The sequence below is a fragment of the Lolium rigidum genome, chromosome 1 (assembly GCF_022539505.1).
Source record: "Lolium rigidum isolate FL_2022 chromosome 1, APGP_CSIRO_Lrig_0.1, whole genome shotgun sequence".
Lineage (NCBI taxonomy): Eukaryota > Viridiplantae > Streptophyta > Magnoliopsida > Poales > Poaceae > Lolium > Lolium rigidum.
The window spans coordinates 179,177,864-179,203,591 of NC_061508.1; the positions used below are offsets into that span (position 1 = coordinate 179,177,864).

General features: G+C 45.1%; 1 protein-coding gene and 1 long non-coding RNA gene across 3 annotated transcripts; one reads left to right on the top strand and one right to left on the bottom strand.

Annotated features, from left to right (window-relative positions):
• Nucleotides 1-345: 345 nt before the first annotated feature.
• Nucleotides 346-1,321, bottom strand: LOC124682769. Its single transcript, XR_006996433.1, has 2 exons — nucleotides 690-1,321; nucleotides 346-562 (listed from the first exon to the last, which is right to left on the bottom strand). It is a non-coding gene; the product is annotated as an uncharacterized LOC124682769 (long non-coding RNA).
• A 13,377-nt stretch (nucleotides 1,322-14,698) lies between these two features.
• On the top strand, nucleotides 14,699-17,258 carry LOC124685434. 2 transcript variants are annotated; one of them, XM_047219789.1, is made up of 2 exons: nucleotides 14,699-15,363; nucleotides 16,876-17,258. In XM_047219789.1, exons 1-2 carry the CDS (start codon nucleotides 14,767-14,769, stop codon nucleotides 16,960-16,962), a joined length of 684 nt encoding a protein of 227 aa, XP_047075745.1. In that variant the 5' UTR covers nucleotides 14,699-14,766; the 3' UTR covers nucleotides 16,963-17,258. The 2 variants fall into 2 exon arrangements, with proteins under 2 accessions (XP_047075745.1, XP_047075753.1); XM_047219797.1 differs by having other exon boundaries at nucleotides 16,879-17,258.
• The last annotated feature ends 8,470 nt before the right edge of the window (nucleotides 17,259-25,728 follow it).

The following is a 25,728-nucleotide window of genomic DNA, read 5'->3' on the forward strand; positions in this document are numbered from 1 at the left end:
CGCCAATATTGGCGTTGCTAGCGCATCTACCAACGGATAATTGTGCGTTGCGTTTTTGGGTGTTGCAAGGGTACAATGCAACGCATATAGGTCCGTTGGTAACAGAGGCGTTGCTAGGCAGCAACGCATCGAACTAAGGGTGGACAACACTCACATATGTTGGTGCTTTGCACTACCCAATTGAATACACACATAATATTAATTTTATTAATTAAATATTTACAACGCTGGCAAGTAGTGGCCCAAATATATCATCCATAATATTAATTTTTTCGCAATTATCTTGAACTGGGCCTGCTTTCAAGACATACGCGAACTGAGAAAAATCAACATCACTAATTTATAGAGAAGAGAAACATACTATATATTGGATTAAAATCATGGCATTACAATAGGATAACCATCCGTGTGTACATATATAAATATTATGTTTACAATATCACTTCCTTCCTACGAGATAACTAAAGATGCATAGATGTGAAGTAGATTATCCAGCATCAAAAGCATTGTCCTCCTTCCATTCAACTTTTCACCCATATCATCATCCATTTATCTTTTGAATCTACAGGTAAAAGGCCAAATTGTTAACAAAACAGTGGAAGAAACATCACATGATGCAAGTAGTGAGACGGTAAAATAGTCACATACAAAGGTTGAAAGCCATGCAGCTTTTGTTCCTTCTGCCTTACCGTACCAACTCTTCAGTTTTCACAAGTGCAGCATTGGCATGTACAGTCCAGAATTGGTTAGTTACAGGAGCCCTTGCTCATCTTTTGGGCCTGAAAAAATAATATTCCAATTACAGAATGATGTGACAAAAAAAGCAGTACAAAGGATATAGTGATTAGTGAATTCTACGTTGTGGTTGCACTACTACTCATGAAGTGAACAAATAATATCTTGACCATGCAAAGCACATGTCTACATGTTTCTTTCCTTGATAAATTGAATAGAGACATGATTTTAACAATAGTAAGACCCTGTCTCTAGGCATTCTGTACGTACATGTAAAGTAAAGTCTACTAAAAAATGAAAGAAAAATGCATAATCTGCATCTCCGCTGGTGATATCTTTAGATTCACATCTACATGTTGATTGGAATTTATTGTAACACCCCTCACTAGCTCGCCAATGCCAAGTCTATGTGCAGATATACAGTGCATTTGAAATAGACCATCGCACCTACACATCAACTCGTTACCAGACAGATCAAAATACAATGGTACATACGGAAAGATAAGTAACCATGGTAAAAATATGATCTATCCATCTAATAGCATATCATAACCCTTTAATCAACTAGATCGAGACAATGACTGTAAAACGGAGACGCAATTGGCTTGCATTTACTTCTTGGTAAAGAGTAGTTTTTAGTGGCCTCAAATCCACCCAACATAGAAATATAGTTCCTCTCCCTTTGTTTACCAGCCAAACTTCCAGGTATTCAGTAGGAAACACAACTATGATGTCAATCCAATTAACTTGACCTTCATAACTTATTCGCACAAAAAAAAAAACTTGACCTGCATAACTGAAGTTAACTCAAGCCAGTAGTTTGCTCCCATGGGTTTATTCTGGCCATGGATTTCAATCACTAGCATGCAAACTGACCATGGATAAGTATTGCAGGTGCTTCTCACTGTGTATTTTCTAAACAGAGAGCAGTAAAAAATAAGAACAAGGGGCAATGCACCTAGATAATTATGCCGGCCATGGATAAACTCAATTATGTAGAAAATATGATTCATGATTAGCTGTTTACTCTTTTAACCATGTATTTGTTGCATATCTTAACAACTGTTTGTAATAAACAAAAAAAGATACGATGCAATAAACTATGAAGTTGATCCTAACAAATCTTACAAGCGGCACATAATGGTACACTTTGGGCAGGACTGCTAACATGGCATAGTTCAAAAAACTCAATGGGCATATTGTAGATAACAGTGATTCTACAAACCCAGATTTTATGTTATACCAACAACTTGAGTTCCAGCCCTGAAGTTAACATAGCGAACAAGTACGTTACCTTGTCAAGATAAGGGTGCACGACAATTAGTTCACATACAAATTTCTTCTAATCTGCCGAAGTAAAATTCAGTTACTGAAACTTCAGGAAGTAAATTTCCAGCTGCTGAAAGATGCAGAACAAAATAGGTTATTAACCAGAATGTGAACATATGCCCAGTTGCAAATAACAATACTAATAATTTATGTTCTTCCTGATCACTTAATTAATTACTTAGAATAGTGCGCATGGCAAACCGGACTCTACATTTGGCACTAGAGTGAGGAGTTAGGTGAGAATTCCTGCCTTTAGTGCGTACCTATGACAGGTCTGAGGGTGAACAGCTAATAGCACGGGGAAACAGTTTCGGGCCTGTAACGATGGACATGAGATGGCTACCGTCGATGTTAGCGGCGATGTAGAGCTGAATCCTAACTACCCTCGTCACTCCAGGCACCAGGCACCAGTCCCAAATCCACATCGGCGCCTTCGGTATCACCACCAACCAACCAAAGGCGATACTGCAAGGTTATAGAACTAATCAATCATACGGAAACAGATATGAATCTGAAGGGGGGAAATGAAAAGTCGCACCTGGATTGCCCTTCTTCCGTTGTGACCTCTATGATCCGCCTCGCTCCTTCTCTGTGCACCCGCGCCGCTTCATCATTCAGTGCTCGCCGCCTAGCGTGGGCTCCGAGCAGCAACAACAACATGACTGTTAAAGGCCCGAGGCGAGGGGAAGCTGGAGAGGAATGGATTAGATGTTGTTAGACAGATTGATTTGTGGCGGCACCCTGCTTCTAGGGTTAAGGTGGACTGACGGATAATGGGGATCAAGAGTTGGTATGGAGAGATGCGGAGGTGGGAGTGGGTTATAACTAGCCAGCCTTGACGTGGGTGCGTTCGGTAGATGGAGGGTAGATACACATGTCAGCACCGTTGCAAGGTATGTGTTGTTGTAGGGCTGGTTTTGTTGTAGTGTGGAGATCCATAATGGCTCCCACATATTCAACGATGACTTTAGTGATCGAATGAACCATTCACATACGATACCAATTCCCTTTGTCACGCGATATTTTACTTGTCCGAGGTTTGATCATCGGTATCACTCTATACCTTGTTCAACCTCGTCTCCGACAAGTACTCTTTACTCGTACCGTGGTATGCGGTCTCTTATGAACTTATTCATATGCTTGCAAGACATTAGACGACATTCCACCGAGAGGGCCCGGAGTATATCTATCCGTCATCGGGATGGACAAATCCCACTGTTGATCCATATGCCTCAACTCATACTTTCCGGATACTTAATCCCACCTTTATAACCACCCATTTATGCAGTGGCGTTTGATGTAATCAAAGTACCTTTCCGGTATAAGTGATTTACATGATCTCATGGTCGAAAGGACTAGGTAACTATGTATCGAAAGCTTATAGCAAATAACTTAATGACGTGATCTTATGCTACGCTTAATTGGGTGTGTCCATTACATCATTCATATAATGACATAATCTTGTTATTAATAACATCCAATGTTCATGATCACGAAACCATGATCATCTATTAATCAACAAGCTAGTTATACAAGAGGCTTACTAGGGACTCTTTGTTTGTTCACATAACACACATGTATCAATGTTTCGGTTAATACAATTATAGCATGATATGTAAACATTATCATAAACACAAAGATATATTATAATAACCATTTTATTATTGCCTCTTGGGCATATCTCCAACAGTCACTTCTCTTGAAACTATATTTTTATTCGGTCACATCTTATGTACTTTACTTGGAGCGTCTGTTTGTTTTTGTTTTTGTTTGAATAAATGCTTGTGTGGGAGAGAGACACACTCCGCTGGTTCATATGAACACATGTGTTCTTAGCTTTACTTTTTCATGGCGAAGGTTGAAACTGCTTCGTTAATTGTTATATGGTTGGAAACGGGAAATGCTACATGTGGTAATTGATAAAATGTCTTGGATAATTTGATACTTGGCAATTGTTGTGCTCATGTTTAAGCTCTTGCATCATATACTTTGCACCTATTAATGAAGAAACACGAAGAGCTTGCTAAAATTTGGTTTTCATATTTGGTCTCTCTAAAGTCTAGATAATTTCTAGTATTGAGTTTTGAACAACAAGGAAGACGGTGTAGAGTCTTATAATGTTTACAATATGTCTTTTATGTGAGTTTTGCTGCACCGGTTCATCCTTGTGTTTGTTTCAAATAACCTTGCTAGCCTAAGCCTTCTATCGAGAGGGAATACTTCTCATGCATCCAAAATCCTTGAGCCAACCACTATGCCATTTGTGTCCATCATACCTACCTACTACATGGTATTTCTCCGCCATTCCAAAGTAAATTGCTTGAGTGCTACCTTTAAATAATTCAAAATTTATCACCTCTGATTTGTGTCAATGTTTTATAGCTCATGAGGAAGTATGTGGTGTTTATCTTTCATTCTTGTTGGGCAACTTTCACCAATGGACTAGTGGCTTCATCCGCTTATCCAATAATTTTGCAAAAAGACAATGGGATTCCCAGTCCCAAATTAATTAACCTAAATAGACACTCCTCCATGGTATGTGATTGTTGGACGGCACCCGAAGGATTCGGTTAGCCATGGCTTGAGAAAGCAAAGGTGGGGAGGAGTGTCATCATAATAAAACTAAAATAAAAAGGCACTCCTTCATGGTATGAGATTGTTGGCGGGCACCCGAGGATTCGGTTAGCCATGGTTTGTGAAAGAAAGGTTGGAAGGAGTGCCACCCAAAAATAAAAATAATTCATGGGAGCCGCTCTTTGAAGGTTTGTCCGGCAAGGGGGTTAGAGTGCCCACTACCATTCGTTGACAACAACAAACACCTCTCAAAATTTTACTTTTATGCTCTCTTTATGTTTTCAAAACCAAAGCTCTAGCACAAATATAGCAATCAATGCTTCCCTCTGCGAAGGGCCATTCTTTTACCTTTTATGTTGAGTCAGTTCACCTATCTCTCTCCACCTCAAGAAGCAAACACTTGTGTGAACTGTGCATTGATTCCTACATACTTGTTATATTACTTTACATTGACAATATCCATGAGATATACATGTTACAAGTTGAAAGCAACCACTGAAACTTAATCTTCCTTTGTGTTGCTTCAATACCTTTACTTTGATTTATTGCTTTATGAGTTAACTCTTATGCAAGACTTATTGATGCTTGTCTTGAAAGTACTATTCATGAAAAGTCTTTGCTTTATGATTCATTTGTTTACTCATGTCATTACCATTGTTTTGATCGCTGCATTCATTACATGTGTTTACAATAGTATGATCAAGGTTATGATGGAATGTCACTCCGTAAATTATCTTTGTTATCGTTTACCTGCTCGGGACGAGCAGGAACTAAGCTTGGGGATGCTGATACGTCTCCGACGTATCGATAATTTCTTATGTTCCATGCCACATTATTGATGATACCTACATGTTCTATACATACTTTATGTCATATTTATGCGTTTTCCGGAACTAACCTATTGACGAGATGCCGAAGGGCCAGTTGCTGTTTTCTGCTGTTTTTGGTTCCAGAAATCCTAGTAAGGAAATATTATCGGAATTGGACGAAATCAACGCCCAGAGTCTTATAATTGGACGAAGCTTCCAGAACACCCGAGAGCCGCCAGAGGGGAGCCCTGGGGGCCCCACACGCCACCCTGGCGCGGCCAGAGGGGGGGTCGCGCCCCCCTAGTGTGTGGGCCCACCAGGCCCCCTCCGAGGCTGCCCTTCCGCCTACTTAAAGCTTCCGTCGCGAAAACCCTATCATGTTCGACGAAACCAGAGAAAACCTTCCAGAGCCGCCGCCATCGCGAAGCCAAGATCTGGGGGACAGGAGTCTCTGTTCCGGCACGCCGCCGGGACAGGGAAGTGCCCCGGAAGGCTCCTCCATCGACACCACCGCCATCTTCATCAACGCTGCTGTCTCCCATGAGGAGGGAGTAGTTCTCCATCGAGGCTCGGGGCTGTACCGGTAGCTATGTGGTTAATCTCTCTCCTATGTACTTCAATACAATAATCTCATGAGCTGCCTTACATGATTGAGATTCATATGATGATGCTTGTAATCTAGATGTCATTGTGCTAGTCAAGTGGGTTTTACTTATGTGATCTCCGGAGACTCCTTGTCCCACGTGTGTAAAGGTGACGAGTGTGTGCACCGTGTGGGTCTCTTAGGCTATATTTCACGAGAATACTTATTCACCGTTATGAATGGCATAGTGAAGTGCTTATTTATATCCCTTTATGATTGCAATGTGTTTTGTATCACAATTTATCCGTGTGCTACTCTAGTGATGTTATTAAAGTAGTTTATTCCTCCCGCACGGTGTAATGGTGACAGTGTGTGCGTCGTGTAGTACTTGGCGTAGGCTATGATTGTGATCTCTTGTAGATTATGAAGTTAACTATTGCTATGATAGTATTGATGTGATCTATTCCTCCTTTCGTAGTGTGAAGGTGACGAGTGTGCATGCTATGTTAGTACTTGGTTTGGTTATGTTGATCTGTCGTGCACTCTAAGGTTATTTAAACATGAACATCGAATATTGTGGAGCTTGTTAACTCCGGCATTGAGGGTTCGTGTAATCCTACACGGTTAGTGGTGTTCATCATCCAACAAGAGGGTGTAGAGTCTAGCATCTATTTATTTATTCTGTTATGTGATCAATGTTGAGAGTGTCCACTAGTGAAAGTATGATCCCTAGGCCTTGTTCCTAAATACTGCTATCGCTGCTTGTTTATTGTTTTACTGCATCTGTACTTCCTGCAATATTACCACCATCAACCACACGCCAGCAAGCACTTTTCTGGCGCCGTTACTACTGCTCATACTCATTCATACCACTTGTATTTCACTATCTCTTCGCCGAACTAGTGCACCTATTAGGTGTGTTGGGGACACAAGAGACTTCTTGCTTTGTGGTTGCAGGGTTGCATGAGAGGGATATCTTTGACCTCTTCCTCCCTGAGTTCGATAAACCTTGGGTGATCCACTTAAGGGAAACTTGCTGCTGTTCTACAAACCTCTGCTCTTGGAGGCCCAACACTGTCTACAAGAATAGAAGCACCCGTAGACATCAGGTTCCCAGCCCCCAATTAATTAACTTTCACTAATAATTCTCTTCACATGTTTTGCCCTGATTCATCAGTAAGCAACTTAATTTTGCAAATAGACACTCCTTCATGGTATGTGAATGTTGGAAGGCACCCGAGGATTCGGTTAGCCATGGCTTGTGTAAGCAAAAGGTTGGGAGGAGTGTCAACCATAAAACTAAAACTAAAGTACATGTGTAAACAAAAGAGAAGAGTGATGATCTACCTTGCTGGTAGAGATAACGTCCTTCATGGGAGCCGCTCTTTGAAAGTCTGTTTGGCAAGGGGGTTAGAGTGCCCACTATCATTCGTTGACAACAACAAACACCTCTCAAAACTTTACTTTTATGCTCTCTATATGATTTCAAAACTTAAAAAGCTCTAGCACATGATTTAATCCCCGCTTCCCTCTGCGAAGGGCCTTTCTTTTACTTTATGTTGAGTCAGTTTACCTATTTCCTTCCATCTTAGAAGCAAACACTTGTGTCAACTGTGCATTGATTCTTACATACTTTCTTATTTGCATTCATCATATTACTTTGTGTTGACCATTATCCATGAGATATACATGTTGAAAGTTGAAAGCAATTGCTGAAACTTAAATCTTCCTCTCGTGTTGCTTCGATGCCTTTACTTTGAATTTATTGCTTTATGAGTTAACTCTTATGCGAGACTTTTGATGCTTGTCTTGAAAGTACTATTCATGAAAAGTTTTGCTATATGTTATCTATTTGGTAGCAACTATAGATCATTGCCTTGAGTCACTGCATTCATCTCATATGCTTTATAATAGTATGATCAAGGTTGTGTAAGTAGCATGTCACTACAGAAATTATTCTTTTTATCGTTTACCTACTCGAGGGCGAGCAGGAACTAAGCTTGGGGATGCTGATACATCTCCATCAACGTTGTGTAAGCTTGGGGAAGTGCCCCCGGAAGCCATCTCCATCGACGCCACCGCCTCCATCATGCTCCGTGAGTAGTTCCCCCATGGACTACGGGTTCTAGCTGTAGCTAGTTGGTATTCTCTCCCCCATGTAATTCAATACAATGATCTCATGAGCTGCCTTACATGATTGAGATTCATCTGATGTAATCGGTGTTGTGTTTGTTGGGATCCGATGGATTGTTACATTATGATTAATCTATCTATAAAGTTGTGAAGTTATTGTTGCTGCAATCTTGTTGTGTTTAATGCTTGTCACTAGGGCCCGAGTGGCATGATCATAGATTTAAGCTCTATACTTATTGCTTAGATTGTATCTACAAGTTGTTTGCACATGTCTATGTCCGGAACCAAAGGCCCCAAAGTGACGAAATTGGGACAAGCTGGAGGGGAAGGCTTAGATATTAGGATCACATGTTTTCACGGAGTGTTAATGCTTTGCTCCGGTGCTCTATTAAAAGGAGTACCTTAATTTCCAGTAGATTCCCTAGAGGCCCGGCTGCCACCGGCTGGTAGGACAAAAGATGTTGTACAAGTTTCTCATTGCGAGCACGTATGACTATATATGGAAAACATGCCTACATAATTAATAATCTTGATGTTCTGTCTTAATGCTATTTCAATCCTATCAATTGCCCAACTGTAATTTGTTCACCCAAGACTTGTTATTGGAGAGTTACCACTAGTGTAGATAGCTGGGAACCCCGGTCCATCTTTCATCATGATATACTCGTTCTACATGACATTGGAAGTAGTATCAACTATTTTCTGGTGCCATTGCTCTCATATTACTGCTACTGCTGCTGTGTTACTGTCACTACTGCTCTCATATTACTTCTACTTTCACATCACCCCTGTTACTAGTGCTTTTCCAGGTGCAGCTGAATTGACAACTCAGTTGTTAAGGCTTATAAGTATTTTTTACCTCCCCTTGTGTCGAATCAATAAATTTGGGTTTTACTTCCCTCGAAGACTGTTGCGATCCCCTATACTTGTGGGTTATCAGTCGCCGTCGCCAAAACCGCGCCCCTACACCGTTTGTAGAAGTCGAGTGCCAAATCTGCAACATATATGGGCACCCTGCAAATGAGTGCTGGTGGCGCTACCAAGACAAAGACCGCGATGATTCTGATGATGATGATGGAGATCGCAAGGAAAAATCTGCTCATGTTGCTTCCTATGGTGTTGACACAAACTGGTACCCGGATACGGATGCCACGGATCATATCAATGCTGAGTTAAACAAGCTCACCACACATGACAAGTACAAGGGCCGCGAACATGTTCACACTGCCAATGGTCATGGTATGCAAATCTCTCATGTTGGTCATTCAGTTTTGCATACCCCACATAGTACTTTGCAACTTAAAAATGTCTTACATGTACCTGCTGCATCCAAAAATCTTCTTTCCGTTCATAGACTTACCCTTGATAACGGCGTTTACATTGAGTTTCATCCTTTCTTCTTTTTGATCAAGGACCAGGCAACAAGGACGGTTCTGTTTAAAGGGCCGTGCATTGGTGGTCTGTACCCGCTAGTTCCTATTCCTAGTGGGGTGCACAAGGAAGTCTTCGTCACAATAAAGCCATCGTCCTCCACATGGCATCGTCGTTTAGGTCATCCATCATCTTTTGTGGTGCAGCAAATACTTAGGAAAAATGAACTCTCTTATTCTCCACAAATAAATCCATATGTCTGTGATGCATTTCAACTAGCTAAGAGTCACCAGTTGCCATACCCCATCTCTACTAGTGTCTCTACTGTTCCTTTGGAACAAGTATTCTCTGATGTATGGGGCCCAGCACCTGCTTCTGCTGGCAAACATGAGTACTATGTGAGCTTTATTGATGATTATAGCAAGTTTACTTGGATTTACTTGCTTAAAAACCGTTCTGAAGTGTTCCAAGTTTTTCTTAATTTTCAGAAATTTGTTGAACGGAAATTTGAGAGAAAGATTAAAACCATGCAAACTGATTGGGGTGGTGAATATGTAAAACTCAACAGTTTCTGTCAAAAGTGTGGCATTGTTCATCATGTCTCCTGTCCACATGCTCATCAACAAAATGGCTCCGCTGAACGCAAACATCGCCATATCGTTGAAGTTGGCTTGTCCCTTCTTGCAAATGCATCCATGCCATTAAAATTCTGGGATGAGGCTTTTCTGACAGCTACCTTTTTGATTAACCTCCTACCCAGCAAAGTCATCAATTTTGACACTCCTGTTGAACGCCTTATGCACTCCAAACCCAACTATGAATCCCTGCGTGTTTTTGGTTGCGCCTGTTGGCCCAATCTTAGACCTTACAACAAACGCAAACTTGCCTTCCGCTCCACTAAATGTGTTTTCTTGGGATATAGTCCTCTTCATAAGGGTGTCAAATGTCTAGATGTTTCCACGGGACGTGTTTACATTTCTCGTGATGTGGTCTTTGATGAGCGTATTTTTCCTTTCGCTGATCTGCATCCTAATGCAGGCCGCCGCCTTCGTAATGACATTCTTTTGCTCCCTCATGATACACCTACTACTGTTGGGGATGCACAAACTGATGATTACATGCCGTTGCCTATTATACCTGTGATGACTAATCTTGGCCAGGAACCTCAAGATATTCCACCTCCAGATGATATTACTCTTCATACTGATCATTCTGATACAAATTTCGTTGAAATCGGTGAAGAAACGGACTCGGGAGAGTCCTCTGAAGTCGCACCGCCGTCGCCGCTACGTGCCAACGTGCGGCAGGGATCCACCTCGGATCGCCCGCCACCAGCACCTGGTCACCGCGTCGCTGCTGATCCCGAGGGCGGGAGAATCTCCCCCTCGGCAACGCCCCGGGCTTCCTACAGCCCGGCCACGCCACACGCCCCGCCTGCCCCGCCTGGGTCCCCTGCTGTCACCTCGGACAGCAGCAGCAGCGCCCCCACGCCCCCGACAGCCCGGCCGACAGCGCTAGTGTGGCTCCACCTCCAGACCAACCGGAGCCTGCCACGCCCTCCTCGGCTGCCGCTGTCTCCGACACCGATGCCAGCAGCGACAACGCGGTCTCGTCGCAATCGTCAGGATCCTCTGCGGGTTCTGCTCCTGTGGCTCCGCCACAACTGGGATTGCGCACTCGCCTCCAACAAGGTATACGCAACCCGAAAATTTACACAGATGGTACAATTCATTATGGCCTTCTAACATCCACAGGGGAGCCTCACACTACTTCTGAGGCTCTTGATCATCCTCAATGGCGTCATGCTATGGAAGAAGAATATGGTGCTCTCATCAATAATCATACATGACATCTTGTTCCTCGTGGCTCTCACAGAAATATCATAGATTGCAAGTGGGTATATCACATCAAGAGACGCTTTGATGGTTCTATTGACCGATATAAATCTCGCCTCGTTGCCAAAGGGTTCAAGCAACGTTTTGGCATTGATTATGAAGACACCTTCAGTCCAGTTGTTAAAGCAGCCACTATTCGCACTGTTTTAGCTCTGTCTGTCTCTCGAGGCTGGAGTCTTCGGTAGCTAGATGTAAGAACGCGTTCCTACATGGTGTTCTGGAAGAGGATGTGTATATGAAACAACCCCCTGGTTTTGAAAATCCCCATGCTCCTCACCACGTTTGCAAGCTTGACAAAGCATTATATGGTCTCAAGCAAGCTCCTCGTGCCTAGTTTTCTCGTTTGAGCTCCAAACTGCATGTCCTCGGGTTCATTCCTTCTCAAGCTGATACATCCTTGTTCCTTTATCACAAGCATGATATTATGATTTATGTCCTGATATATGTTGATGACATTATTGTGACTAGCTCCCCAGATCAAGCCATTGCCATCTTGCTCAAGGAACTCAATGTGCACTTTGCAATCAAGGATCTTAGACAATTACACTTCTTTCTCGGAATTGAATTTGCTCATACACCGGATGGGTTAGTACTTACTCAGCATAAGTATGCCTCTGAGTTATTAGATAAAGTTGGTATGAAGGACTACAAGGCCGCACCCACGCATCTGTCCTCCATTGACAAGCTATCTCTCACTGAGGGGGAACCTCTAGGCACCGGGGATAGCACACGATATCACAACATTGTGGGTGCTCTCCAGTATCTCACTTTGACTCACCCAGACTTGTCTTTCTCAGTTAACAAGGTTTGCCAATATCTACATGCTCCCATGACCTCTCACTGGACAGCAGTGAAAAGAATTCTTCGCTATGTCTCTGATACATCCCGGCTTGGTATTACCTTTCAGAAGTCACGCTTTACTTTATTAAGTGCCTTTACAGATGCAGATTGGGCTGGAAACTTGGATGACAGGAGATCTACAGGAGGTTTTGCTATCTTTGTAGGACAAAACCTGGTTTCACGGAGTTCCAGAAAACAGCCTACAGTCTCCACGTCAAGCACATAAGTTGAATATAAAGCACTAGACAATGCTACCACTGAGCTAATTTGGGTTGAATCTCTTCTCAAAGAACTTGGTGTGCGATTGGGAGAACGACCACGGCTTTGGTGTGACAATTTATGAGCTACCTATCTGTCTGCAAATCCCGTGTTTCATGCCAGAACAAAACACATTGAAATTGATTTCAACTTTGTTCGTGAACGAGTGGCACGCAAACAACTTGAGGTCAAGTTTATATCAAGCAAAGATCAAATTGCTGATGGGTTTACCAAGGCTTTACCGGTTGCCAACTTGAGAGAATTTAGATGTAATCTAAATCTTCAGAGAAGTTTAGATTAAGGGAGGCTGTTAGACATATGATATGTATCACGTTATACGGTATGGAGTAGTACTCCACCCATATATACACTCTATGTATTGCCACGGTAGAGACTCTTTCTACCCTATATAAACACGAAACACGAGCCAGGGAGAGGCGTCGTTTCAATCAAATTAACAAATCCGACGCTATTTAACACTGAATTTAGCCGTGAAGAGCGGCAATGGCTGGAGTTGCTCTTACTCCGGCTGCGCGTTCGGTTAATTCGGTTAATTCGGTTCGGTAAATACGGTTTTTCGGTAAATATATTTTTAATACTTCGGTAAATACGGTTTTATACACAAATACGGTTCGGTTTCGGTAATAACCATCTGATATCGGTTCGGTTTCGGTAATAACTAAATTAACCAAAGTTGACGCGAATTTTTGAATGACACATAATTTGTATGGTCATAAATTTCAGTTTTGTATTTTGTATAACCAAACTACCGAGTTGCTATCACGAACTAAGAATTTAGAAGTGTATAATTCTCCATAATACATGATACAGTGGCAAGTAGTATATCAGAAACTGAATAACAGAGAGAAGGTGAGATTAGATGGTTTCTTCCTTCAGGTGAGATTAGATGCGTAGCTACAGGCGTCAGTGCGTCACACAAGGCACGCGCCTGGTAGATCGTGGTTGGTGGCTTGGTGCCCGACGTGACGCAGTTCGCGGCCGGCAGGCGGAGATGCTGAACGGGAGATTCACTGTGTAAGAGCGGTGCTAACTAAGGCGGCCATCCATCGGAAGGCCAGAGAATGGCGCGTCTTCGTTGTGCGGTAGAGGGCGGCGTGCTGCGTCTTGCCGTGAAGTAGACTGGAGCTGGGCTAGTACGCGGAGGAGAGGAGGCGGGGGCCTAGAGGTAGGTCGCCGGAGGTCGGAGGACCGCGCTCCGCTAGCAGGAGCTAGCTAAAGCTAGGGTTCGGCGCCGCTCTCTGCTGCTCGTTGCGGCCGTGCGCAAGCGATACGAGAGGGACCGATGGAGGCTGCATGTTCGACTAGTTGGGCCGCTGGGCCTTCGGAGCGGAGCTACTGCGCTGGGCTGACTTCGGTTAGTTTCGGTAAAAACCGCGGTTTTTCGGTTTTAAACCGAATTAACCGACCGTCATCTGGTTAATACTTCTGTTAACTGTAACTTAACCATAAACCGAAAAAACCGGAATTTCAGTAGCAATTAGGTTTTTTTGGGTTCGGTTTTCGGTTTCAGTTCCGTTACGTGCAACCGGAGCTCTTATTGCGTGGAGAAAGCGAGACGCAGTTACTACATGGAGATGCTGAATCCAGCCAGCCCTACTCGACTCGGATGAGATGTCTTGACAGGGGCACGTCTCCGCAAATATCGCCCCGTAAATACATCCAGTGGTGCAGCACCCGTCTAATCACGACCGATCGGGCCCACCTGGCATCCAGTACTTAGGTGTATCGCAAAGTACAAAACAGCTGTTCCTCCGCTCCTCACAATCCGAGAGCGTGGTCGCGTGGAGACAACTCCCTCACGAAACCGTATAAAAATAAATGAAAAAGTGGTACGTAATCATGGACGCATCGGCCCCACGTGAAGACCTAATCGCATCGAACCTTGACCCAGCACCCAGAGAAGCGTGGGGCCCACGTGCCAGCGAGTCGATGTCACGAGAGCTTGGTTTACCGACTCCCCCGGCGGCCAACTTGCAAGTTAAAGGCACGGGACCCACAGGGCAGCGACAGAGATCCACGAACACCGGGTCTAGGCGGCGGCCCACTGCAGTCCGTCTCCTTCTCCCCCTCGCCAAATCGCCTCGGCCTCTAGCTAGTTATAAAACCCACCTCCCCTCTCCTCTCCTCCCTCTTTTCCTGTATTTCTGCAAGATAAAACACACCGGGTCGAGGCGGCGGCGTGAGAAGAGCGTGTTCCTTTCTTTCTTTCTCTCTCTCCATGGAGGAGGACGACAGATCGGTCGCGGCCGCGGCCGCCAGGATACTGCTCACCCTCCGGACCAGGACGCTGACGGAGTGGCCGGACTGGATCCTGCCGCCCTCCAAGGAACTCGCTGCGCCTGCGGAGCGGGAGGCTGAGCTGCCGCCGTTGCCGGAGGGATGGCCGAAGCGGCCACGGGACCCGGTGCCTGTGTCTTTGCGCCCCAACGGGTGGTCACCGTCCTGGGTTGGCCTCTTGGCGCGGCTGTGGCAGCCAGTCCCCTCCAGATCCGGCGCATCTTCCAGCGAGGAGGAGAGGGCGTGGTTGCACCCCCGCGTCCGGCAGGCGCGGCGGAGGTCGGCGTCCGGATCCGCTCCTTCCCCGAGCGTCAAGGTGGGCGCGCGGAAGGAGGCCTTGATGGCGGCGTCGAGCCCGGAGACCCCCTTTGACTACGCCATCGCCGCTCGATCCGGGGCGTCGTCCAGCGGGGATGAAGGGGCCAAGCGCAAGGCGAGCAGATCCAGCGGCGACGAGGGGTGCAGCTCACCGGCGAAGCGCTCGCGGCCGGACGCCCACGCCCACGCCCAGGATGCGGCGACGGCCGTTCAAGTTGAGGTGAGTTCTATTACCTTGCCCATTCTTTGCGGTTTTCACGGCGCCATCGTCTCGCTTTTCCTTGCGAATCTTGTGTTTTCGTCGGCCCACACGCTCATGTGTCTGAATCTCGGCAGTTGAATTTCCAGCAGTATAGCTGATTGGTCTGTTTCTTGTGTTGCCATAAAATGTTTCTAGATTCGCAATTGTGGAAAGCTTTCATCTTGGTTTTGCCGTAGGTTTCAGATGCGACCTTCAAGTTGCAGTTCTACGAGTATGGATAGAATCTAGAAGATGAAGTTCTTGTGTTCCATAGAAAAAAATAAACACTTCTTTCCGCAAATTGTCACGCGGCGTTTCACTGACTCCGGGTCGTTTTCGTGACCGGTTTGTTTTCGTGCGGTCCGCGAAAAGCAGAGAGAGAGAGAAGCCGTCGCCTCAGCGCTGTGCGTAGCCGCACGCAGGCTAGTTCGGTTTTCCCGATTTCCTCGCCAATACAGCAGCCACCGAAATATCGTAAATGAAAAAAATAATCCTTTTCTTCTCTTCTTCTTGTACCACCAGGAAAGAGGATTTGAAATTGATGGCTAATTATTGTGTGTCGTTAGCTGCGGATTTGGAACCAGTATATCGCGTGTGTGTGTGACTGTAGACGAATCCCCATCGCCATCATTTTTTTTTTGTTTCCTCCGTCTTTTACCCGAGCTTGTCCTGGGCTGCGAGTATTCTTCCCCGTTCTGAGAGAATCAGGGAGCATCCAGTTTGACCTAGTTTTTCTTTTCTTCCTTGGGCAGTAATTTTTGTTTGTTTCTGGCTTGCCATGCAAGATATAGACCGGCTTCCTCTTTCTTGGAGGTTTCCGGTGCTGTTTCGCGGGCGGTCCAGCCGGTTCTATGGTTTGTGTTTTTTTTTTTGAGTTAACTCGTTGAATTTCTTTATTGGGAAGTAGAAGAAACCTTTTGCTGCCTCATAGGATGTTGTAAAGCGGACTCGGCTTTTACTAGGTGTCAGTCTGGACGTGGGTCCCTCCTCTTGATGCCACGAGGGATGCGACTCGTTCCGTTCAAATCGAATTACTAGCTAAACTAATTACAGATAAACTCTTCTATGTATTTTAGTGTACTAACTGTGTTTGCCAGCAGCAGATTCCTTAAGATAATGCTTTGCGTGGTACTATAGATGATGGCATTAGCGAATATTTTGTTTCAAGTACAATACCCGATCATCTTTGATTCCTAAAAAGGTTTAAATTTTTTTGAACTTTTTTTAATATTTTTATTTTATTTTTCTAAGTATAGGGTTGCGTGGCACCCGAGAGCTAATCTGTATTTCCCCTAGCGATCACGACTATTTTGTTTGTTACTATTTTATTCCACTGTTGTTACTTCTCAGCCCTTCCACGTGATCCCCCCATCAGAATCTTTACTTGCTTAAGCACTCTTCTTTTTTCATAACCTCTACACTAGTTTTGTGCTGCATGTTCGATCTGTTTTGGGATTTCAATGTCCAACTGAAACTCATCTTCTTGGCTAGCAGGTGCCAAAGATTGAGGACAACAGCCGCGACGAGAAAGGCCACTTGTTGTTTGACCTCAACGAAGATATAAGCATAGCATGGTAAAAGATGCCAGAGGGTTAGTTGGTGCTCAATGTGTACATACAAGGGCCAAGCCATCACAACCAGAGCCGGCAAGGGCTGGTTAGCAGAGACGGACCAACGCCTAGGAACTACACTACTTATATATAGTAGTACATGATGATGATTATGGATTAGTAGATTTATTATCAGAGGTTAATTTAGTCTTCGCTGCTGTGCTGCTGGCTCGCTTGTCTCTCTTCTATACACTCATGTGTTCATTATACGCTGCAGGAAACAATATATATACTCGGTGCATCAGATTATTTTCCTTTCCTTTACCTTGTTTCTTGGTTTGACTGTCTGTTATTCCTCGCACGCTTTTCACTACGGTCCGTTTATGCTGGTACTCATCGATTGGGCTTTACTAAGGATCGAAGGATTGAAACGTCTCCCAAGCTTCTGCTCTTGTAACTCACCTCCTTGCTTTGCTAATTCCTCACCTCAAACTCTTTTGTATCCTCAAATTGTACCCAAATATTGTTACCGATTCTCCTTTTCGTCACATCCCTGTGATTGGGTCGTGAAAATTTGATATCAGAACCAACAAAATTCACAAAACAATCACCACCCCACTTCGAGCCTACCACCCGTTTGAAGAAATGTCCTTGAGTATTTTCCACCTACACACGTGCTCGTTGATGGAGCTGAAGCAGACAGGGATGGTGGTCGAGTACACATCAGCGTTCTGGGAGCGTCTTCACCGTGTGTTGGATCTCAACTCCAATCTCAACACCAAGTGCTTCATCCACCAGTATGTTGAGGGCCTGCGGGATGATATTCATACAGCCGTGCGGTCGTGGTCACCTTCTAGCATGACCAGTGCATCAGTCCTTGCTCGGGTAAGGGAGGATGAAATCGGGAAGGACACATCGATGGCTGTCGACAAGCTGAGCGTCAGCGATAGCCTCATACCTGCGGAGATTCTCACTGATGTCTTCCCACAGCCCACTGCTCCAGTGCAGTGCAGGGCAGACCAGAGCGTCACCACCATCGACGTGAGCTGCCAATTTTCTCTAATGCCGACCACGTGCTCGATGGAGTGCCCAAGCAGTGAGGCCACCGTCGATGTCTTCCCCAAGCTTGCTGCCTCGGGAGAGAGTGATGGAGACCATGACACCGTTGGAGTTGCTGCTCAGACACCCGCCACCTGCTCGATGGGTGGCCTGGCACATGCTCGCAATGGCGACAACCTCGCGGCAGTGTCACTAGTCCTCACAACGACGACTCCATCCCCAAAGCCCCTGCAGAGGCCGCAACAACCAGGTCACGGCAACCATTTAATTTTCTGTCCTCGAACTGGACACCATGGTGTCGACAAGGTGTTCGGCAAGATGGTCTGATAATGGCATTGCTTTGCTGACACCTGAATTCAAACTGGATGTAGCTGCGAGCATCAAGCAACATGGGCACATACTCAGGCCATCGCCATGGCCTTCGTTTGTCACCAATCATCCAAGTACATCTCGCAGCGGCATTATTGAGCTGCCACTGAGCGCCACAGCCGCGTCGAGCAGGAGCAAGTACCTTGAAACCCTACAGCCAGCTCAACTTGATTATCTTGTACCACCTGCTGAACCTCTGGATATATGCAACTATGGTCAGTGCTGAAAGTTCTACTTGGTTCAGGACGAGTGGAGTTAAAAGTACATCTCTTGCATTTTGATACACTGTAGTGCTCAACTGCTACAGTCGCATGGTAAGTACTGAATACAGAACTCTGTCCACATTAGAGCATCTCCACTCGTTGGCCCTCTCCATGCCCAAATCCGGCGAAATTTTCGTCCGGATTGGAGGAAAATTTGGCCTGGGGAGCGCCGAAGTTCCAGCCGTCCCCCAGGCAGGAAACCCCCACCCTCGACCATTTGACATGTTTCAAACAAATTCAACATAAAATTTAACAAGTTCGGCGAACAAGAGTCATAAAATAGCTGAAACAAATTCGGCGAAAATCAGTACAATGTTTAACAAGTGCTGAAACAAATGAAGCACACAATTTCACAAGTTTTGAAACAAATGAAGACAGACTAGTTGGCGTCGGCGTTGGCGTTGCCTCGGAGCGTCCATATGTGCTCCACCAGATCATCTTGCAGCTGTTGATGCATTGTACAGTCTCGAATCTCCTGGCGCATAGCAATGAAGGCGGCCCATGATGTCGGCACTCGGTGATTAGGCTGTGCAAGAGGACCCTCTCTCTCATATGGTGCTTCTTGCTCAGACAGAGGAACCGGATGTTTTCGCTCATTTTCAATAATCATATTGTGTAAGCACACACAACAGTTCATCACCTCCCACATCTGATCTTTGGACCAAGTCATAGCGGGGAACCGGACGACAACAAATCTCTGCTGGAGGACACCAAATGCACGCTCGACGTCTTTTCGGCAAGCTTCTTGTTTCTTGACAAACTCGCAAAGTTTGGGGGTGCTAGGTTTCGAGATAGTCTTCACAAATGTTGCCCACTTTGGATAGATACTGTATGTAAGGTAGTATCCTTTGTTGTAGTGCCGACCATTGATCACATAGTTCACCGGGGGAGCATGACCCTCAACAAGCTTGGAAAAGATCGGGGAGCAGTTTAGGACGTTGATGTCATTGTTGGATCCAGGCATACCAAAGAAAGAGTGCCAAATCCAGAGATCATGGGTAGCCACTGCTTCAAGTATCACAGTGCAGCCGTTTTTGTGACCCTTGTACATTCTCTGCCAAGCAAACGGACAGTTCTTCCATTTCCAATGCATGCAGTCAATGCTTCCAAGCATCCCTGGAAAACCCATAGCTTCATTTGCTGCAAGTATCCTCTGAGTGTCTTCGACGGTGGGTGATCTCAAGTAAAAGTCCCCGAACACTGCTATGATGGCTCTGCAGAACCGGTAGAAACAATCAAGGGCAGTGGACTCCGCCATCCGAAGATAGTCATCTGCACCATCACCGGGAGCTCCATACGCCAGCATCCTCATAGCCACTGTGCACTTCGCAGGTGACGAAAATCCAACCAAGCCGAGTGCAATCCGCCTTGCATCTGAAGTAGGGGTCAAAGTCTCGGATGGCATACACAATTTGCAGAAATAGCTTTCTGCTCATCCTGAAACAACGCCTGAAAACAGTCTCACCGTGCAATGGATTGTCGGCGAAGTAGTCGGTGTACAACATGCAGTAGCCCTCCATTCGTTGTCTCGGCTTGCACTTCCGGGGACCTGGTGCCGACCCACCACGTCGACCAGTTGCCACCCTGGCGTACATGCTTGATAAACAACCGAGGATCATCATGTGCTCCTCGTCTTGGGCGGCGGCTGCCATCTCTTCTCGCATAAGCTCGACGAACATCTGCTCCTCCTCTTCATCCGAGTCCATCGCCGGCGAGGCAAATGGACGAACACCCGACGGGCGTGGTCGAGGCAACCCGAGCCGCGAACGACGAGGAGTAGGCCGTCGTCGGAAAATAGGCCGGCGGAGGAGCAGCCAGATAGGCCGTCGTCGAAAGACGGTGGAATATAGGCAGGTGGAGAAGGAGGGACGACGGAATCTGGGCAACAAGCCGGCGGGGTGGTGCCGGCGGCGAGAGAGATACGAGGGGTGGGGGAGATTTTGAGCGAGGTGGCGGTGGGGTTCGTGTGTCGAGTCGCCGACAGATCGGGCCCTTCCCCGCTTTTCACTCGTCCAGACTCCCCGATAGATCCCCGGGGGACCGGGGATGGCGTGGGCTCATCGGATGGATGAAGGGCCAAATCCGGACGAAAACGAGGAACCGGGGGCGCGACTGGGCCAAATTTCGCCGTCCGGATGGAAAAAACGTCGCTCGGGGGTCTCGTCGGGGAGACGAGTGGGGATGCTCTTATGTGATGCCATAAAGAATTGTGACACTTACCTGGAACCCCCATTACTGAAGTTTGATAGGGTTACAAAATACCCTTGCTATACTATGATTAACAATCAATGCTACGTATTACTAGAGCCAATGCAAAGTTTGATGGGAGGCTAGCGCACTTATGGAGGAGATCGGTTGACTAAAATAATGGAAAGATATGTTCAAAGTCTTGGCAAAATAAATGTGAGAGTGTATGTTTTCTCATCGTTAAGATAGCCTGTATTTTCTCTGGATTGACCTCGATTCCCCTAGCTGACACCAAATGATATGGGGTTGCCCGATCTTCTCAGTAAGCGACGGTGGTGGTGATGAACACACGATGAACACAACGGAGATAACACGATGAGGAGGTTGAGATAACTTGTATGACGCCGACGAAGTCTCTCGATCAATCCCTGTCTCCAATGCAATAGCTCTCAACCCTGCAAGATATTCGCAACTCCACACACTTGCGCACGTAGCCGCCGACCACGAAGCGGTAAGTTGCAACTGTAATTCCCAATGGAACAGCAGATCACACAAGACTTTTTTGTAGCAAGCACCAAATCGATGCAATATGGTGTATGAATTCGATAGAGTTGCAAAGCAATCAACTATGATCTAGGGTTTATCTTAAACGTGGTCTAAACCTAATTTGGGGGGCGTCCTGGGCACTTATATAGGGGTTCAGGACGACCAAGGTTCGAGAAAATACATTGAAAACTGACCCAGATCGGATCTGGTCGAGACAGACTCGGACACAGCCAGTCAGGGGGGTGGTCGACCGGGTCTGGGACCGGGCCTGGCACCGGGTGGTGACCGGGCTAGGGGTCCAAAGCCCCTGGATGTTGCCCGGTGTGCACCGACTGAGAATCCGATCGGCGCCGGCCTCGTTCGGTCTGGAGTCCGGTTGGACCGGATCTGGGACCGGCCGCGCCGGCATGGCGGCCGGTCTGACCGGGCTGTGCACCGGCCTGGACTTCTTCCTCCTTCGTGCATGCCTCCCTCTCCTCCCTCGCGCGTCCATGGGATATCTTCATGTCCAGCTCCATGTTCAGTTTCTTATCCAGCTGCTCCTCTCCTCCTCGTGCGATGCTTGCTCCCTCTTCGTACCTGATCATACATAAATAAAAAGACTTAGACAGTATAAAGTTTTCATCGATCAAAATATCACGTAGGAACAAGTTCACCTATTGTTTGAGTAGCTTCGCACGAGCTCTTATCATAGGTCCAATCCTAACTTCATTGGGCTTGAGCTTCACAGCAACATCGTCTTCATCTTGCAATGACGGAGGTAGTAGTGTAGTAGGGATGTCCTCATCATCTCCCCCCTTCAAAAGGCGTCGACCTCGATGCTCCAAGGTCTTCTCCATCATATGGTGTCAAATCAGCCACATTGAAAGAATTACTGGCACCAAACTCATTAATTGGAAGATCTATAGAGTATGCATTATCATTTGATCTTGGCAAGCACTTTGTAAGGACCAGCACCACGAGGAAGCAACTTGGACTTCCGTAGCTTCGGAAACCTATCCTTGCGGAAATGTACCCATACCATATCACCAGGCTTGAACAACATCTCCTTCCGCTCCTTGTTCACCCTTGCAACATTGCTCTTGCCTTTCTTGTCTATCAACTCTTTAGTCTTCACATGTATCTTCCGTACAAAATCTGACCTCTTTGATGCCTCCATATTAACTCTCTCATGTATGGGTAGAGGCAACAAGTCAAGTGGAGTAATGGGTTTGAAATCATACACCACCTCAAAGGGACACAACTTTGTGGTAGAATGTACCGCCTTGTTGTAAGCAAACTCCACATGCGGCAAACAATCTTCCCACTCCTTCAGGTTCTTCTTGATCATGGATCTCAACAGTTGTGACACTGTTCTATTCACCACCTCAGTTTGACCATCAGTTTGGGGATGACAAGTAGTACAGAAAAGTAGCTTTGTCCCCAGCTTTCCCCAAAGTGTCTTCCAGAAGTAGCTCATAAACTTGATGTCACGATCAGAAACAATAGTCTTTGGGACTCCATGTAGACGTACAATCTCCCTGAAAAACAGGTTAGCAATATGCGACACATCGTCGCTCTTGTGGCACGCAGTAAAGTGTGACGTTTTAGAGAATCTATCCACTACCACAAATATAGAATCATGACCTCTTTTAGTACGCGGCAAACCCAACACAAAATCCATACTAATGTCTTCCCATGGTGTAGTAGGTGTCGGTAACGGAGTATACAAACCGTGAGGCTTCAGCTTGGACTTGGACTTGTTGTAAGTAATGCATCTCTTCACATACATGTCCACATCCCGCCTCATCTTTGGCCAATAAAAGTGGTCAGCTAGCATGAGTAGCGTCTTCTCACGCCCAAAGTGACCCATCAAACCTCCAGCATGTGATTCCTGCAATAAGAGCAAACGCACAGACGATTCTGGAACACATAGTTTGTTAGCTCTAAACAAGAACACATCATGTATGTGATATTTCTCCCATGCATTACCAATAGCACACAAGCGATATGGTTCAAAAAAATCATGATCAGTGGCATACAAATCACATAGTACTTCTAATCCAGGAATTTTAACATCAAGTTGAGTTAATAGCATATTTTTCCTAGATAGAGCATCAGCAACAATATTATCTTTTCCCCTCTTATGCTTAATAATGTATGGAAAAGACTCAATGAACTCAACCCACTTAGCAAGACGCCTATGCAATGTAGATTGGGCTTTCAGATATTTTAAAGCTTCATGGTCAGAATGTATGATAAATTCGTTTGGCCACAAATAATGTTGCCAAATCTCAAGAACTCTAATTAAAGCATACAATTCTTTTTCCTATATAGGATAGTTCAACTTAGCACCAGAAAGTTTCTCAGAAAAATATGCAATTGGGCGACCCTCTTGCATCAACACACCGCCAATTCCAATACCACTAGCATCACATTCAATCTCAAATTGCTTATTGAAATCAGGAAGTGCAAGTAACGGTGCAGAAGTTAAGAATCTTTTCAGTTCATCAAAAGCATGATCTTGGGCTGCGCCCCACTCAAAACCAACACCCTTTTTAGTCAATTCATTCAAAGGTGCAACAATAGTACTAAAATTGGGCACAAATCTTCTATAAACCCAGCAAGACCATGAAAACTTCTTACTTGACTCACATTCATGGGAGTAGGCCAATTTTGAATAGCTTCAATTATAGACACATCTACTTCTACTCCATGCTTAGAGACAACATAACCCAGAAATATGACCTTATCTTTGCAAAATGGCACTTCTCAAGATTACCGTAGAGTTAACTATCACGCAACACTTGCAAAACATATAGAATATGTATAGTATGATCAGATTCATTGCGGCTGTAGATTAATATGTCATCAAAGTATACAACCACAAATTTGCCAATAAAATCACGCAAAACATGGTTCATCAGTCTCATGAAAGTGCTAGGTGCATTAGTTAAACTAAAAGGCATTACTAACCACTCATATAAACCAAAATTTGTTTTAAAGGCTGTTTTCCATTCACCCCCCTCTTTCATCCTAATTTGATGATAACCACTACACAAATCAATTTTAGAGAAAACAAAAACACCACTCAATTCATCTAACATATCCTCTAAGCGGGGAATAGTATGAAGATATCGAATAGTAATGTTGTTTATCGCTCTACAATCTACACACATGTGCCATGTACCATCTTTCTTAGGAACTAGAATAATAGGAATAGCACAAGGACTAAGGCTTATGCGGATATAACCTTTGTCGAGTAGCGCTTGTACTTGCTTCTGTATCTCCTTTGCCTCTTTGGGTTTCGTCCGATATGGCGCCCTATTGGGCAGCGAGGCACCGGGGATCAAGTCTATTTGATGCTCAATACCACGCAATGGTGGCAATCCTGTGGGCACCTCCTCCGGAAACACATCGCTGAATTCCTGCAAAACACTAGAAACACCAAGACAAATAGGGGTTGATGTCTACGCACGCTTCTATTCCTGTAGACAGTGTTGGGCCTCCAAGAGCAGAGGTTTGTAGAACAGCAGCAAGTTTCCCTTAAGTGAATCACCCAAGGTTTATCGAACTCAGGGAGGAAGAGGTCAAAGATATCCCTCTCAAGCAACCCTGCAATTACGATACAAGAAGTCTCTTGTGTCCCCAACACACCTAATACACTTGTCAGATGTATAGGTGCACTAGTTCGGCGAAGAGATAGTAAAACACATGTGGTATAGATGATGGTAATATTGCAGGAAGTAAAGATGCAGTAAAACAGTAAACAAGCAATGTTTGTAGTGTTTGGAAACGGTGCCAGAAAATAGCTTGCTGGCGTGGGAGGCAATTCTCTGTGGTGTAGATATTCGGAAACAAGGCCTAGGGATCATACTTTCACTAGTGGACACTCTCAACATTGATCACATAACTGAATAAACAAATACTACTTTCTCTACACTCTCTTGTTGGATGACAAACACCATTCATTGTGTAGGGCTACAAGAGCACCTCAATGCCGGAGTTAACAAGCTCCACAACATTCGATGTTCATATTTAAATAACCTTAGAGTGCATGATAGACCAACGCAATTATACCGAGTACTAACATAGCATGCACACTGTCAACATCAGCTATGAAAGGGGGAATAGATCACATCAATACTATCATAGTAATAGTTAACTTCATAATCTACAAGAGATCACAATCATAACCTACACCAAGTACTTCATGATGCACACACTGTCAACATTACATCATGGAGGAGGAATAGACTACTTTAATAACATCACTAGAGTAGCACATAGATGATATTCAACTAGATCACAAAGCTCATGGTCACATAAAGATCACATAAGAGAGAGAGAGATGAACCACATAGCTACGGTACAGCCCTTAGCCTCGGGGA

Bases quoted from the DNA above. Each gene is read 5' to 3' on its own strand.
- LOC124685434 (XM_047219789.1), top strand. From the start codon at position 14,767: ATGGAGGAGGACGACAGATCGGTCGCGGCCGCGGCCGCCAGGATACTG. The intron at 15,364-16,875 runs GTGAGTTCTATT...CTTCTTGGCTAG, and splicing joins CGACGGCCGTTCAAGTTGAG to CAGGTGCCAAAGATTGAGGA.